General features: G+C 35.7%; 1 protein-coding gene across 1 annotated transcript in view; it reads left to right on the top strand.

Annotated features, from left to right (window-relative positions):
- LOC150104035 (hemicentin-1-like) overlaps window positions 1-17754 on the top strand; it is a 594473-nt gene that overhangs the window by 385742 nt on the left and 190977 nt on the right. Inside the window, exons 18-19 of the mRNA XM_090396386.1 lie at window positions 7830-8096; window positions 15800-15931. Coding sequence (XP_090252512.1) covers window positions 7830-8096; window positions 15800-15931 — 399 coding nt within the window. The remainder of the gene's footprint in view (window positions 1-7829; window positions 8097-15799; window positions 15932-17754) is intronic.

The following is a 17754-nucleotide window of genomic DNA, read 5'->3' as shown; positions in this document are numbered from 1 at the left end:
TTGTTATTTTGGGAACTGTTTTACTTCTAACTTGAGTTTGTCCACAAAATGCCATTGTTTTAGTCTTATTTAAGGATATTTTCATTCCAGACTGTTCTATGATAACATTTAAATTATATATTGCTCCTTGTAAATTGTCTTCCTTATCTGAAATTATTACCTGATAATCTGTAAATAATAGCTTATTTATTTTGTTATTCTGGGAAATTTCTATACCTGAATTGTTTAAGGTGTTCCACTGTATTAATATTTCATTAATATAAATATTGAAAAGTGTTGGAGACAGAGGGCATCCCTGTCTTACTCCTTGATTTATAAATTGTTTTTCAGACATTTTTTCATTTATTTTGATTTTTATTTCATTATCTTTGTATATATTCAATATTGCATGTAGTAAAATATTAGGTATATTTATTCTTTGTAATATATCAAACAATACATATCTTTTTACTTTGTCAAATGCTTTTTCATGATCTATAAACAAAAGATGAGTTTCTAAATTAAATTCTCTTCTGTTTTCTATAAGTAGTTTTAAATGCAAAGCTGCATCCATTGTAGACTGTCCTTTTCTAAATCCATTTTGACATTCTAATAATATTTTTTCACTGTATATTTTCAATTTTTTTTAAAGTATTCTACAATATATATTTCGTAACATGCATTCAATAAACGAATACCTCTGTAATTATTAGGTTTTATTTTATCCCGTTTTTTTAAATATAGGTATTACTATACTTGTATTCCATTCTATTGGTATGTGTCCATGTGTATATATTTTATTTAAAAAAGTTAATAATCTCTGATGAAATTTTTTGCAGCAAATTTATACAGTTTGGAGTTTATCCCATCTTATCCTGCTGATTTGCCATTTTTTTTATTTTACTTAGGTTGTCCTTTAATTCTTTAAGTGTTATTATATTATTTAAAGCATTTTGTAAGTTTTTGGTGTAATTATTTTGATGTTAGTACTATCTGTCCAAAAATCTGTAAAGTAATCCAAGAATTATTTTCGTCTGTTTCACAATTTATATTTGCAGTTTCTTTTATATCTGTATTCATCCATTTTAGTATTTTATATGCATTCAGTCTTATTTTGTATATGTCATTTTCTAGATGTTATACGAGCCCGAGTTAGTCGATCTCTGGCACGGGCAAGCGGGTTTTTCCTCCTGGAACCTCGGGTTTTTCGTCCCGTAAACTCAAGAAAATCAACTGTAGAACCCACATTATTTCAGACATTAAAATATATTGTGTTAGGGTTAGGGACCACAAGATGGCGGCACATTTGAGCCGTCTCTCTTCACTGTGTACTGCTTAATTAGTGATAGCCTTGGGCCATCTATCTCTGATTGGTACCAGTGGAGATTGAACTGCCCACTCAGTCTCCAAAAAAGTTAGATAGGGCTAAATGGCCTCGCCTACTCCCAGTATACGGCAATAAAAAGGCGTTAGCTGATTTGATTTTTTTATACGAGGGTGGTCTGAAAAGTTCTTGGTTTAACAATGAAAAAAAAAAAACCGAATTTATAATTAAAAAATAATTTTTATTTTTTAACATAATTTCCCTTAGGACCAATACATTTATTCCAGCGGTGCTCCAATGTCATTATCCGGTCCCTGTAGTGGTTCTCTTTAAGATCTGCAAAATAACCCTCTACAGCTGCAAACATCTCTTGATTCAAAGAAAAATGCAGACCAGCGAGGAAGTGTTCTAGTTTTGGAAAGAGATAGAAGCCAGAGGGAGCCAAATCTGGGGAATAGGGTGGATGTTCCAACAATTCATAGTGCAGATCCCTTAATTTTCCCATTACCAAAACACCTTTGTGGGCAGGTGCATTGTCTTAATGAAAGATGAATTTTTTCTTCTGCAAACTGGTCTTTTCTCATGAATATTTTCATCTAGTCTGGTTAAAAGATCAGAATAATATTCCCTAGTTATTGTTTTACCCTTTTCAAGATAATTAATAAACAAAATGCCTTTAGCATCCCAGAACACTGATGCCATTACCTTTCCTGCTGATGAAACTGATTTTGTCTTCTTTGGTGCTGAACAACTGGCTTCTGTCCACTGTTTTGACTGCTGTTTGGATTCTGGTGTGTAATGGTGAATCCAAGTCTCATCCATAGCAATAAATCAACCTACAAAATCAGTTTTATTCTTGTTAAAATGCCCCAAGCACTGTTCAGAGATTTTCATGCGAGTGCATTTTTGATCTGCTGTGAGCAAGCATGGCACTCATCTTGCGTAAACCTTTCTCATTTGCAGTTCTTCACACGCAAAATATATCTGACATGATTTCTGATGTTGTTACACTTTTTGGACTTCCTTCATGTGGGTCATCTTCACGGCTGGTATGACCATGTTTAAACTTGGCAACCCATTTCTTAATTGACAAAAATGAAGGAGAAGAGTGCCCATAAACTTTTATGAACTTCGAATGAATTTCTTTTGGAATTAAACCTTCTTTTACAAAGAATTTTATAACCACACAATACTCAATTTTATCCATTTCAAGTGATACAGACAACACTTTTGCTTCAAACAGCTGTATAAAACAAACTACTTGAGAGAATGACTTGCAATTTCACATGGGAGCTTATGACAGATATACCAACTTAGAAAAAAAAAATCTATAGGCATTTCCTTGTTCCTTGTATAAAATATGAAGATTCCTGTCTAACCTTTTCCATCCCCTCATTGGCTACTTAGCTTCTTTGATAAAAAAAAATTCCATAGAATTTCATTCAAGAATAAAAGACATTAAACTTTTAGATACAGGCATGTTAGTAAGCTTTGATATTCTCTCTCTCTCTTCACTACTATCCTTCAAAGAGAAACCAAATTATTTATTAGAATTATTAGAATTATTTATAAGAATTATTAACCAAAAAATATTCATAGGGCAGGTTCAAGGTTAAGAGTTGCATGAGGAGAATGTTCCAAATACTGAGTACCCTGAATGTCAATAAAGCTGTGAGATTGGATAGTATTGCACTACGGATTTTGAGAGAATGTGCTAAAGAACTGACAGCTCTGTTGACCTGGCTATGGGAAAGGTACCCAATAAAAGGAAGGAAGGTAAGATAGTGCAACTCCATGAGGGTGGTAGCAGACTGGATGTGCGTAACTATAGGCCAGTTTGTGTTTCATTAGTAGTTATTAAGATCTTGGAGAAATTAGTGAGGGACAATATACAGCATTGGGCAGATGAGGGTAATGCTATCAGTCATTTTTGCTATCTGTCAACAAATCCATGTTGACTATCTGCAAGTGTCAACATGGATTTGTTAAGGAGCTGTCTTGGTTTAGTAATATGATTGCCTTTTATAATAAAGTGACAAGAGCAGTTGATGAGGGAAAGGCATATACTGCCATTTTTTTTTGGATTTTGCAAAGGCATTTGACAGAGTGCCACATAATAAGCTGATATTTAAGTTACAGCACATGGGTTTAGATGTCAGGTTAGTCAACTGGATTGGTTGTCTTATAGGTATCAGAGAGTGTGTATGGTGGGACAATATCAAGGAGGTCCCACAAGGCTCAGTACTGGAACCTGTATTGTTTAACCTTTATATCAATGATATTGTCAGTGGATTGCAGGGGGATATTCAGTTGTTTGCAGATAATGTGAAGCTGGGAAAGGTTATTAGTAATAGTGCAGATGTGGCAGCACTACAAGAGGATTTGAATAAACTAGAACGATGGGCAAATGAATGAGAATATTGCTTTAATGCAGCAAAATGTAAAGCTTGAAGTTTGGGATACATCGATGGGAGGCAGCATACTCTGTTGGAGGAGCTATACTGGAGGAAGTAGGGGGAGACAAGAGACCTGGAGGTGATGATTGATAGAAGCCTGAAATTCAAGGAACATATTGCAGAGATGGTGAAGGTAACCCAGAGGATCGCTGGAATACTGAGAAGGATGCTGATCCTCAGAGATAAAGGAGTTGCCATTCCATTTTTTTAATCCCTGATCAGACCGCACATTGACTATTGTTCTCAAATTTGGTCCCCGAGATTTGAAGGGGGTAAATTAATTGTGGAAAGGGTACAGAGGCGGATAACAAAGATGGTTTCAGGACTATACAATGTTGGGTACGAGGATCGGCTGAGGGAATGTGGACTGCAGAGTTTGGTAGATAGAAGGAGAAGTGATATAATTGAGACTTTTAAACTGTTGAGAGGTAGTTACAGGGTTGACATTTGGGAGTTCTTTTGCTTGTTGGAACAGGGTGAAGGAGCAAGGACAAGGGGGGGGCCATCCCTGGAATTTACAAAAGGAAACTGTGAGCAAGAGGGTGATTTCTTTCTTTGCATGGAGGGTGGTTGAACTATGGAATGCATTGCTTGATAGAGTGGTACGAGCACAAATGGTCAGTGAGTTCAAAGAGTGCTATGATAAACTTTGTGTTTTCTAGGATGGACCTTCCACGATGAGTCTTTTGATTCCATGGAGGCCTGAATCTTAATAATAATAATTATTGTAAAAACTCATCTGTAATTTGTATGTCTCAATCATATCACCCCTTTTCTACATATCAACAAGTTTCTATAACCCACAAATCTTCAACCTGTTCTTGTAAGGCTTATTCCATGCATCTGCTACCATCTTAGTCACTAGCCTCTTGATCCTCTCCACCTCTTCCTCATCACCAAGAAACCCTGGTGCCGAGATCTGGGCAGCAAAAGAACTGGGGAGTTCTTTCGCTTGGTTGAACAGCGGGAAGGAGTGTTGACAAGAGGCCATCCCTGGAAGTTATGAAAGGAAACTGTTTGCAAGAGGGTTTGGAGTGGCTTCTTTGCATGGAGGGTAGTTTAACCATGGAATGCATTGCCTGATGGAGTGGTGACAGCAAGAACGGTCAGTGAGTTTAAGGAGTGGTATGATGTACTTTGTGTTTCTCAGGGGAGACCTCCCCCTCGATGAGTCTTGATAGCCTTTGTCTTTCTTAGGAAGGACCTCCCACGATGAGTCTTTTGACTCTCTGGGGGGTCTGAATAATAATAATAATAATAATAATAAAATCCGCAGAGTTCTTGATATAAGAGGAAGAATTTTCAGTGAGATGTTTTAAGGATGAGGCAAGGTATTTTGACAGGCTGTAAGTGGGTGAGTCAATGCCTTCAACTATCAGTCTTAAAAAGTGTGTTCGTTTTGTGGATCTTTGGAAGCCCATATAAACGCGGAATCAGCGGATGAAGGGAATGGAGAGATAACTTGGTGTGTCTTGTAAGTTCCGAGGTTGACTCGAGAAGGTTATTGGTCCGGTTGTGAAGTTTCCTCGTAGGGTCACTTTGTAAAAGAGAGTAGATATTAGACATTAATAAATCATTGATCTTGGTGTGGCAATCAGAACTGTTAAGGTCAACATCTTTAGACAACACATCTTGGAATGAGGTTAAAAATATCAGGTCACACCGTGCTTCTAGATCCCAACACATCAACAAATTGTCTCGTATTAGAAAATTGAATCACCTTAAACAGGAACAAACTTCTCCATCTTCCATTCTTTTACAGGACCTAAAAAATGTTGTCATAAACAAATCTTCACAAACTCTTTCTTCAGCAGAAATAAGCATACTTTCTTAATGGCTCAACTTCATCCCATCTCCTACCTCTATTTCAAAGGAACTCTTTCTCTCCAAAGTAGAAAAGGCTACCTCACATCTCCCAAAACAAGTAGCAAACCTACTTAGAATGGAAGCTATTTTTACAATCAACAACAGTCTTCTGCCTCCAGATAATTTATCTCCTGCTGAAAGTAAAGCTATCCACCTACTTCGTAATAACAATGACATTATTATTTTACCAGCAGACAAGGGAAATGCAACAGTCGTCCTTGACAGTTCTGATTACCGCATCAAGATCAATGATTTATTAATGTCTAATACTTACTCTCTTTTACAAGGTGACCCTACGAGGGAACTTCACAACCAGACCAATAACTTTCTCAAGTCAACCTCGGAACTTCCAAGACACTCCAGGTTATCTCTCCATTCTCTTCATCCCTTGATTTCTCATTTATACACACTTCCAAAGATCCACAAAGCGGACACACCTTTAAGACTGATAGTTGAAGGCATTGATTTACCCACTTACAACCTGTCAAAATACCTTGCCTCATCCTTAAAACACCTCACTGGAAATTCTTCCTCTTATATTAGGAACTCTGTGTATTTTATATCTAAGGTAAAAAATTTACAACTCAAGGCATTGGACAGAATGGTCAGTTTTGATATTGTGATATTGTCTCTCTCTCTCTCTCTCTTTACAAATGTTCCTGCCGAAGAAGTCCTCAATCTCCAAAAAAACAAACTCTCCAAAAAATTTTCGCCTTATTAATGCATTGTGTAAACTCTGGCTTTTCTTATTTGAAGGAAAAATCTTTAAACACACCAGTGGCTTAGCTATGGGCAGCCCTTTGTCTCCAGTTTTAGCCAACATTTTTCTTGAAGACTTACAGATAAAGGCAATTTCTAGCGCTACACTAAAACCAAAACTGTGGCTTCGATGCCTAGATGACATCTTCCTCATCTGAGAATATGGTCCAGAGAACTTACAAACCTTTCTAGATCATATGAACAATCTCCACCAAAACATCAAATTCATATCGGATCTTGAGGTGAACAGTGTCCTCTCCTTTTTAGATGTAAAGATTACTAGGATGCCTAATTGTCTCATTTTCTATTTTTCAAAAAACAACTCATATGGACAGATACTTACACGCCTCCTCCTCTGATCACTTCCCTCCACAGAAACTTGGAACTGTGGCTCATCAGGTGAGATCTCTAATTTCAGAGGAAGAAGATCTTCAAATCGAACTTAACCACCTCAAAAGTATTTTCTTAAACAACGGCTACTCACCTCGAAGCATTTCTGACCGTCTTTACCGATGTCTCCAACCTCGGAAAGAAGATAACTCTAACCCTGTTGCACACATTCAATTACTCTACGTAAATTCTCTATAGCCCAAATTGGCAAAAATTATGAAGAAATTTAATATTAGAACTTACTTCACTACCCTACCAAAACTTTGTTCTTCCCTGTTCTTCAGTTCCCAGGAGTATATAAAATCATCTTTAGTTGCGTGAAGCCATATTATGGTCAAACCGATAAGTCTATCTCACTACGACTTGAAGAGTATCAACGTGATATTTCTTAAAACAGAACTGTTGCAGTCGCCCTCTCCAGTCATATCCTTTTCTCTGCCTACTCTAATTTAGCATAGTGTCAACACCAGATAGACTGGAATCTTACTACAAATATTCAAAAATGCCCTGATGAACTAGAAAGATGCATCTTAGAATCAACAGAAATGGTTCTGGATCCTTCATACACGAACAGTAATTTAAGTTATAGCTTACCTGATTCACGCAGCCAAGTAATTCCGTTTTGGCGCTCTCAAGATAGTTCCCTCTCACTAATGCCTTATGCTAGACCTGCCATGCAAATGCTGCCAGTTCAAGTGTGACTGTTGTTGTTGTTCCTAACTTGTTTATATGAGAAGTTCATTTTTTATCTTGCTAAATTTCCTGTTTTTTGTGATAGTATGTATACCCGAAGTAGTCAGCATTCCTATGACACTAGTTGTGTTCTAATTAAAGTTTTTATCTTATCTCTCTGGTTCTAGTCAGTAAAATTCTAATACAAAAAATGTGTACAATCTGAGTAAATATCCCTAATAATAATAATAATAATATATAATAAAAGTTAAAAATGACAAACAGATAGTTTGCATTTATTTTCCTTTCTAAATATTATTAATCATTTCTAATAAAAGTATTTTTGAATTTCTCAAGATTTTAATTGGCTAATTTCTTTTCAGTACCTCCTACCATAATATATGCTCTCCATGACAATTTGACTGCAATACATGGAGAGAATGTCACTATTCCATGTCTAACATCTGGTTATCCTCCTCCAGAAATTATCTGGAAAAGAAATGGTACAGTGTTTTCAAACTTACAGTACACAGATGGTGAAGGAAGTCTTCTTATTCAAAATGTAACTCTTTATGATGCAGGAAACTATACCTGCATTGCAGAAAATATTGCTGGTGTAGTATCACATATCTCAACATTGATAGTTTATTGTAAGTATTTATCATGATTTTATAGGTGTTAGAAACAAATATTCATACGCTTATAAGTTTAGCAATTCTTTCAAATTTATTATGTTTTTAAATGGCAGTTATACTTAGTACATTATCATGATATTTAGTTAGCTACATGAAAATTTGTTTTATAAATTAAAAACTTCAGTTGAGCTGCAGAAAAGATTATTACTGTTACTATTATTATCCAGGCCTCCATGGAGTCAAAAGACTCATTGTGGGAGGTCCTTCCTAAGAAACACAAAGTCTATCAAGACTCATCGAGGGGAGGTCCCCTCCCCACCTGAGAAACACAAAGTCCATCATACCACTCCTTAACTCATTGACTGTTTTTGCTCTCACCACTCCATCAGGCAATGCATTCCATGGTTAAACTACCCTCCATGCAAAGAAACCACTCCAAACCCTCTTGCAAACAGTTTCCTTTCATAACTTCCAGGGTTGGCTTCTTGTCATCACTCCTTCCTGCTGTTCAACCAAGCAAAAGAACTCCCCAGTGTCAACCCTGTAACTACTCTTAACAGTTTAAAAGTCTCAATCATATCCCCTCTCCTTCTTCTATCCACCAAACTCTGCAGTCCACATTCCCTCAACCGATCCTCGTAACTAACATGGTATAGTCCTGAAACCATCTTTGTTATCTGCCTTTGTACCCTTTCCACAGTTAATTTATCCCCTTCAAATCCTGGGGACCAAATCTGAGAACAATAGTCTAAGTGTGGTCTGATCAGAGACTTATACAAAGGAATGATAACTGTTTTATCTCTGCAGGTCAGTGTCCTTCTCATTATTGCAGCAATCCTCTGTGTTACCTTCACCACCTTTGCAATATGTCCAATGAATTTCAGGTTTCTATCAATCATCAACCCCAGATCTCTTGTCTCCCCTACTTCCTTCAGTATAACTCCTCCCATAGAGTATGCAGCATCCCATCGATGTTTTCCAAACTTCAAGATCTTACATTTTGCTGCATTAAACCGACATCCTCCCCCATTCATTTGCCCATCTATCTAGCTTATTCAAATCCTCTTGCAGGGCTACCACATCTTCACTCTTACTAATAATCCTTCCCAGCTTTGCATCATCCTTAACATGTTCGCTGCCACGCTACTTTGGCATGGTCTGTTCCCCTATGCCGAGCAGTTTTACTTCTTCAAGGTCAGTACGATAATCTCGTTACCGGAGGTAAACGTCCTACGAGTATACTCGTAGTTGGCTTGTACAGAGCATATACGGTCTATGAGATTATACAGTTTTGATGCTAGCCCCACAAGCCAAGGATTTTCTCTTCTTCAAGGTCACTACAATAATCTCGTTCCCGGCGGTAAGCGTCATACGAGTATACTCGTAGCTGGCTTGTGAAGCAGGTTTACCCACTACGAGTATACTCGTAGTTGGCAGCGAACGTGTTAAACAACTGAATATTCCCTTGCAATCCACTGACAGTGTCACTGATATAAAGGTTAAACAATATAGGTCTCAGTACTGAGCCCTGTGGGATCCCACAAGATGATATTTATTTTCTGGATTCATTATCATATTGTATAAATTTATGTCAAATTTGTCTAAGATAGTTATGATGGAGTGCACAGTATTTGAGTGAGACATTATTTTTTTTTTTTATTGTTTTACTTTTTTATTGTTTCTTGTATCCTGTTAGTATCATGGTAACATCCTTCTGTCCATTGTGTAACTAACTGTTTTCCATTCTGATACTGTTCAAAGACTATATTTGGATAGTAGAAGTAGTAGTGTATGATAGGACTTTGTTGCATTCTGCTTTTATGAGGTTTGTATAGGAAGGTTTGTGTAAAGGAGGCTCCCAGTTTAAGTTTTTTTAACTAATTAATTGTAAATAAGTGTCTGTTTATTTGTAAGAGTGGTGGTAGAATTTGCATGCTTGCAGTATTTGTAGTGTTTGGGCTTGTTTGTTTAAGTTTGTTTTTATAAAATCATTACACTTATCACACTGATACAACATGGTGGTGAAAGGCAAAGGAATGTGTGTGGAAATGACATCGCTGAAAAAAAGTTCGATTGACAATAAAGCTGGTGATAATTTATATGATGTTAAAAAACAAAGTGAAATTAATGATAAAGTTGGCAATAATGATGTTGTAAAACAGAGTGCAGTTAACAGTAAGGTGGAAAGCTGGATTGATGACAAACGAGTATTTGTGACTGGCAATAAAATAGTGAGAGTGAATGATAATGAAAAAAAGGATGCAAGATTTGAAAGCTGTTGGTGAAGATGAGGTGAATGCAGTGTGAAATGACGAGAATTGTAGATGTGTATGGAAGAGTGAAGAAAACAAAACAAAAAAAAATGATGTCAGTATTGAAATGGTAATGAAAGACCTATGACTGGCATTGCATGACAATTCAATTACTACAGGTATGGTAAATGAAAAGTCACGTAAAATTTGTTTTCCTGATATTAGGATGAATCAGATGATTGAGGCATTGGATATGAGGACTAAGCAAGCAAAGGAGTTTGTAAGTAGTAGGAACAAATGATTTGACTGGGAACAAGAACAATGTAAGATTGGATATCAGGAGGTTGTTGAGAAGGATAAAAGATAATAGTGTGATAGGAAAGGTAGTCAGTGTGTTGCCCAGGTATGACAGTGATGAGATGAGGCGGAGAGCAAGAATGATAGGTTAGCAGACATGTGAAGAGAAAGGGATGCAGTTTATTGATGTGTGAAGGAAGAATCGATCTGTATAAGTGTGATGGACTGCATTTGAATGGTTTTGGTGTGAGTCATTTGGAGAGACTGCTGCTGCCATGCTGAAAGGGACAGAAGTGATGGGAAAGAGTGGGAGAGTAAAGAAGGAGAGATTGAAGTGGTGCTTATGAATGCAAAAATGGATAGCATTAGTGTAGAGAATGAGAGAACAAGTATGCAGGGAAACAGAGAAACTCGAGGTGGACAGAGAAACACAGTGTGAGAAAGGTTGATGCTCCAAGAGGATGTGAATAGGTGTGTGTAGACACAAGTGAAAAGGATGACCCTGGATGTAGGCAAAATAGTTGAATTTAAAGAGGACTCTGGGATGAGTAAGGAGAAAAGGAAGTGGCTCGAGGAAAGTATGAAGTAATAAGTGGTATCATTGAAACTTGTTATAAATCCAAGAATGAGCTGTTATATATGAATGCTAGAAGTATCAAAAATAAATAAGGGAAATGAAATGGATGCATTGATTGCAGTTGGTCATCCAAAAATTGTTGGAATAAGTGAGACATGTTTTTATCAGGATGACAATCTGATAGGAATAGAGATGAAAGGGTATGATGTTCATGAAGATAGAACTGGTACAAGTGGAAGTAGAGTGCTATTGATGACAGAAAAAGAGTTGTTTACTTACAAACTAAACATGCAAGAAGGAAATAGTAGTAATGGCTTTGGGGCAGTATGATGTGAAATAGAGGTGAATAGAATGAAATACTTTGTTTGATGTTGCTATAGACCTGGTAATGTTGAGGGTAGTGACCAGGAAATCTATAAGCAAGTTAGCTAAGAAAATGGGAAAAGGATGTTCATTATGAGTGATTTTAATTACAACAATATAGATGAGTATGATGGGATAGCAAATGGAAGTAAAGAAAACGTGTTTCTTGAGTTGTTGATGGTCAAACAATTACTCAGACAGTATGTCACAGAGGGTCTTCGATTTGATCATCTCATCAGACAATGTTATTATAAATGAGGTGTCAAATTTCCATCGAGTTGGTGGGAGTGACCATGAAGTGATTATATGGGTAGATGCCAACCGTGCGAGGGCTTCCACGAGGGAAGGGTATATGTAGAACTAAAACACTGGTGATTATGAGAAGCTCAGGAGACAGCTTGTAGCTGTAGCATGGGATGAGGAGTTAGGTGGAAAGAGAACAATGCTGCTTGGGTGATATTCAAGAAATATCTAGTAGAAGCATTGTAAAAATGTATTCCAAAGGTCAGAAATATAATAAGATATATATAAAATGGATTAATGAAGAGATTAAAGAATGCAATACAGAGAAAAATGACATCAGGGAAGGAAGATAAGAGTAGTGATAATAATCAATTCCATGAGGAATACAAAAAAACAGGCAAGTAGGATGACTCAATTGGTAAGGGTAGCATAAGTTCAGTATGTGCAGCAGTTAGCTAATTATTATTATTATTATTATTATTACCCCAAGACCTCATGTAGTCAAAGACTCATCTGGGAGGTCCTTTTATCACACATACATCTCATCATACCGTGTCTTAAACACACTCAAACTCCTTGCAGACACCACGCACTCAGGCAAGGCATTCCATGCACTCAGGCAAGGCATTCCATGCACTCAGGCAAGGCATTCCACGCACTCAGGCAAGGCATATATAGTTTTATATAAATAGTATAAATAGTTATTTAAGTTAAGGGATATTGCATCCCATATTGTTTCTTAGCCGAATAAGAAACTCAAAGAGTTTCATGCCGAATATAGAAACTATATAAAGTTCGGCGATTCCAAGTGTATGTAAATACCTGGATAGCAGCACCTGATCCCTAAGGTAGTGCAAACTGAGGCAACTCATAGAAAGGGTGGAGCAAGCACCAATCACTATTCTTGGTATTTACCCATAATGTGAACTAAGCTCCTAGGAGCTGTATTTCTGCTCTACGTTATGAGAGAAGGTCACTACCCAGACCGGTTTCAACCTTTTTTGAGGTCTCATCAGTGAGTAGGTAGACCTAGTTAATAATACCAAGTTTGTAGCAAACAGAACTTACATCCCTTCTATGAGAATAGCCATGAAGGTGTCCTAATAAATTACTAATTATATGAAGAGCCAAAGGCTTCAATTCGGCGACATGAACTTATTTAAGTTAAGGGATATTGCATCCCATATTGTTTCTTAGCTGAATAAGGAACTCATATTCGGCATGAAACTCTATGAGTTTCTTATTCGACTAAGAAACAATATGGGATACAATATCCCTTAACTTAAATAAGTTCATGTCGCCGAATTGAAGCCTTTGGCTCTTCATATAATTAGTAATTTATTAGGACACCTTCATGGCTATTCTCATAGAAGGGATGTAAGTTCTGTTTGCTACAAACTTGGTATTATTAACTAGGTCTACCTACTCACTGATGAGACCTCAAAAAAGGTTGAAACCGGTCTGGGTAGTGACCTTCTCTCATAACGTAGAACAGAAATACAGCTCCTAGGAGCTTAGTTCACATTATGGGTAAATACCAAGAATAGTGATTGGAGCTTGCTCCACTCTTTCTATGAGTAGCCTCAGTTTGCACTACCTTAGGGATCAGCTGCTGCTATCCAGGTATTTGCTTACGCTTGGAATCGCCGAACTTTATATAGTTTCTATATTCGGCATGAAACTCTTTGAGTTTCTTATTCGTCTAAGAAACAATATGGGATGCAATATCCCTTAACTTAAATAATTATTTATACTATTTATATAAAAATATATAAAATTATTTATAACACATTACTTTACTTTGCATTAAGAATTACATATTGAAATTTAATTTGTATGTTAATTCTGTGATTGAAACTAATTGAAATAATCTTTAAAACATATGAATGCACTACATGGAGGTGCTGTTAATGTTATGAACATAGCAGTAGAGGCCGCAAAAATGTTTACTCCAGCAGCGTGGAAGGTCTCAACTCAGAAATCAAGATTTTCCCTGGACTTTTCCCTGGATAAGATGTGACAATTGTTTTATATATGCATCCAAAAACGTTAAAGATTTATAGAGTGTTAGATTGAACAATAAAAAAGAACATATTATGGTATGTGAAAAGTGTGATGAAAGGCTGTGACGTTCCAAAAATACAAATGAATAATATAAGCACGTAAACACAAGAAAGATATTTAATTAACCAAATATTTAGGTCTGGAAATAGCAGACCATCTTCAGTGACACTACAAGAACAGTTAAACAGTTTAAAAAAAAAAAAAAAAAAAAAAAAAAAAATACAAGGTGGAATACTAACAATAGATCATTTAAAAATAGAACAAGCCGCATGATGTTATATCACTAAGTATTAAATGGAATATTTTTAAGCAGAGACATGATTAAAATAAAGATATTAATTAATAATATTAAATAACATAAAATTAATATGAATTAATGAGCTATCCTGATTAGACTTTCCCAGATTTTTGATATAGATATACTATAGATATATTGATATAGATATACTGTATATCTATTTATACTGTATTTTTTTCTCTCTACTTGAAATATATATATATAAAAAAATATAAAAAAAAACTCTAGAATTTTTCTTTTCCCAGTTTGCTAATTTCTACTCACACTGCATTTTTCTCTTCTTACCAACTGAGAGACATCCTGGCCCACTCTTTATACTCTTTGTGCAACTGATTATTATTGTTATTCATCTTCTGATCTTCTGTTGCTTCCATAGTATCTTCTTCTTCTTCACTGTACCTCCTTCTTAATCCATCCATTTGACATCCACCTCATTCTGGCTTTTAGCCTTCAGAATACATTCACACATTGATGCCATTAAATATCTCTTCGTCAGTGCCTAAACAATATTTATCTTGCTTATCCCCTCATTCCTTGTTATAACTAAACTTTTCATAATCACTGGCTTTGTAATTCCTCATATAGCCTTTCATCACAGAAGTCTTCATATGCCTAGCACAATCCAGGTGATCACTTCATGATCACTCTTACCAACTGTAGGGAATTGTGACACCCCACTCACAATCACATTCTTTGACAGAATGGTCAGATATAAAATTCTCAATCTTTGCATGTCTTCCTTTACACTGCCTAAGAAAGCTGTCTCTTAAGAACTCAGGAATTTTTCTTATTTTTATTTTTTCCAAATGTTATCTCTTCATTCCACTCTATATTATCATAATCAAAATCACACATAACGATCACTCTTCCCTAGTTTACTAACCCAAGTTGCTTATTCATTTCTTCATCACCTATCTCACATTCCATAGCTTATAGCAATATCCAGCTAAAAATCTCTTCCTGTCAACTTTTGTCTCACACAATTCTGCCTCAATTCTGTTGCCATTATTTCCCTCTTGCATCTCTACCTTATGTGGACATAATTCCCCTGCTACTATCAGCAGTATACACCTTTTCCTTCTTGGCCTTTCTACAGTCGCTGAAAACATCATACTCTTCCATTTTTATTCCCATCAAAATATCATCTTCATCCTTAAATGTTTCACTTATTCACAACAACATTTGCACAAATAAACTCAATCAGTGAATCAATTTGATTTCCATTATTTCTGATTCTCTTGGCATTTGTAAATAAACACAGCAATTCACTTTTAGGTCTATAACTAGTCCTTCAAATACCTATAATAATATAAATTAATATACTTTAGAGTGAGTAATTATGATTTATAATTTTTTGGAGTTTTGCATTTAGTGGTCTTTATTTTATTTCATGCTATCTAGTCTTTGATACTTTGAAGCTTCTCTCTTCCCACTCTTTTCACCTTCTGACACTGACAAGCACACCCACATTGGTGGTAACCATTTTCCAAATATCTTGAATGTATTAAAATGTCCATTAATATTTAATTCATGTTGTATTGCATATAAAAATTGTTTTTATACTTTAGAAGTACTGCATTTGATATATAATCACTTGTACTAATTGTATTTAATTTTATTCTAGATCCTCCTGTTATAAGTTACACTGTTCATGAAATTAATGTGACAGAAGGTAATGAAGTTTTTTTGACATGTGAAGCAAATGGGTTTCCAGTTCCATCTGTAGTTTGGAAAAGAGGGAATAAACAAATATCAGGTTGATATTTACTGTTATTTTGTATAGTCAGTTATCTTGTCTATTTTCTATCCTCATCATAAAATTATATTTTTAAATATAATATAATTATTATATTTAAAATAATATATAATATAAATAATTATTATATTACATACTAATAAAATTATTAATTATATTACTTAAATTAAGGGGATATTAAATCCCACATAGTTTTAAAACCGAATAAGAAACTCAGAGATAGGAATCAGAGAGTTTCTTGCCGAATATAGTAAAACTATAAAGTATCGGCGACACTAGCGAAAATACCTAAGAATAGCGATCTGAACTTCCTCCACCTTTGCAATAAGTCGTCTGGTATTGTACTATGTACTAGGGTCACTTGCATTGGCTAACGCTAGTGTCGCCGATACTTTATAGTTTTACTATATTCGGCAAGAAACTCTCTGATTCCTATCTTTGAGTTTCTTATTCGGTTTTAAAACTATGTGGGATTTAATATCCCCTTAATTTAAGTAATGTTTTCATTGCCGAAATGAAGCTTATTAGCTCTTTATACTTAAGTTATTAATTATATTTTACAATAAGAATATACACAATATGTTTCATTTATGGTTTGTGACAATGAACATTTTTCAAATATAAATATTTATAAATATCTGTAATACAACCCTAGCTACATCCAACATTCCATCACATTGGAGAGAAGGCATAATAATACCAATACCCAGGAAAGGGAATCTGAGCACCCCAGAAGCTCATAGAGAAATCACACTATTTACCACCACACTGAAAATCAATAACAGGATGCTTCTAAACCAAATTGAACCATATGTAACACCTCTTCTACTCAAATATCAAGCCGGTTTCTTGAAAAACAGAGGCATTGTTGAATACATCCACTATCTTGGATTGGATGGTTACTAGGAGGAGCAAGAGATAAAAATTCTTTCCTTAATCTTAAAGTTCATAGATTTCTCAAAAGTTTTTGATTCAATCAACACACCAAGGATGTTCAAATTTCTCAGTTATTATGGCATAACCTTGAAAATAATCAAAGCAATAGCAGAGTCATACCAGAACTATTAGGCAAGAGTAATGGTTAGTAGAGGGATGACTGAGAACTTTCCATTTATTATTATTATTATTATTAGCATCTGACCTCCATGGAGTCAGTGGCTCATTGTGGGATGTACACACTATTCCCCACAATGCTCATCTAACCACTCTTTAAACTGATTCAATGTATCTACATTCACAACACACACTCAATTAGGCAATGAAGTCCACTCACCAACTACTTTCCATGCAAAGAACCTTCTCCTCACACTCCCTTTATACAGTTTCCAGTGATGGTCTCTTGTTCTACCCCTCTCCTCTCCCATTCTATGAAAAATCTCTTTCATGTCAACCTGATAACAACCCCTGACTAGCTTATATGTCTTAATCATATCCCTCTCTCCCTTCCTTCTATTCACAAGGCTCTGCAACTTATATTCTCACAATCTTTCTTCATACCCCACATACCAAAGACCACTGACCACCTTTGTGAATTTCCACAGGAGTTCTTCAGGGAGACTCTTTTGCACCATATCTTTTATTATTACCTTTCATTATTACCTAGCTTGGAGGATATACTGCATGAGAAGTGAAGATGATGGTTTCAGGAATAGATGTGTGAGTGCAAAAGAGAGGATTAAGATAGAAAAGGATGTGGGGGTGACATTTATGTCTGGAAAGGGGTGTAATATCAGTGATGATAGACAGGAATGGATGGTGGGGTAAGTATGGAGAATACACATCTGAGAAGCAGGATTAGTGTCTGATGGTTGATGTTTCCTTAT

Source organism: Typopeltis vanoorti, chromosome 8, assembly GCF_054136105.1.
Source record: "Typopeltis vanoorti isolate ZY-2024b chromosome 8, IOZ_Tvanoo_1.0, whole genome shotgun sequence".
NCBI classification, from domain to species: Eukaryota; Metazoa; Arthropoda; class Arachnida; order Uropygi; family Thelyphonidae; genus Typopeltis; species Typopeltis vanoorti.
The sequence above is the reverse complement of the archived record's forward strand: the minus strand, read 5'-3'. Positions and strand labels throughout refer to the sequence as shown.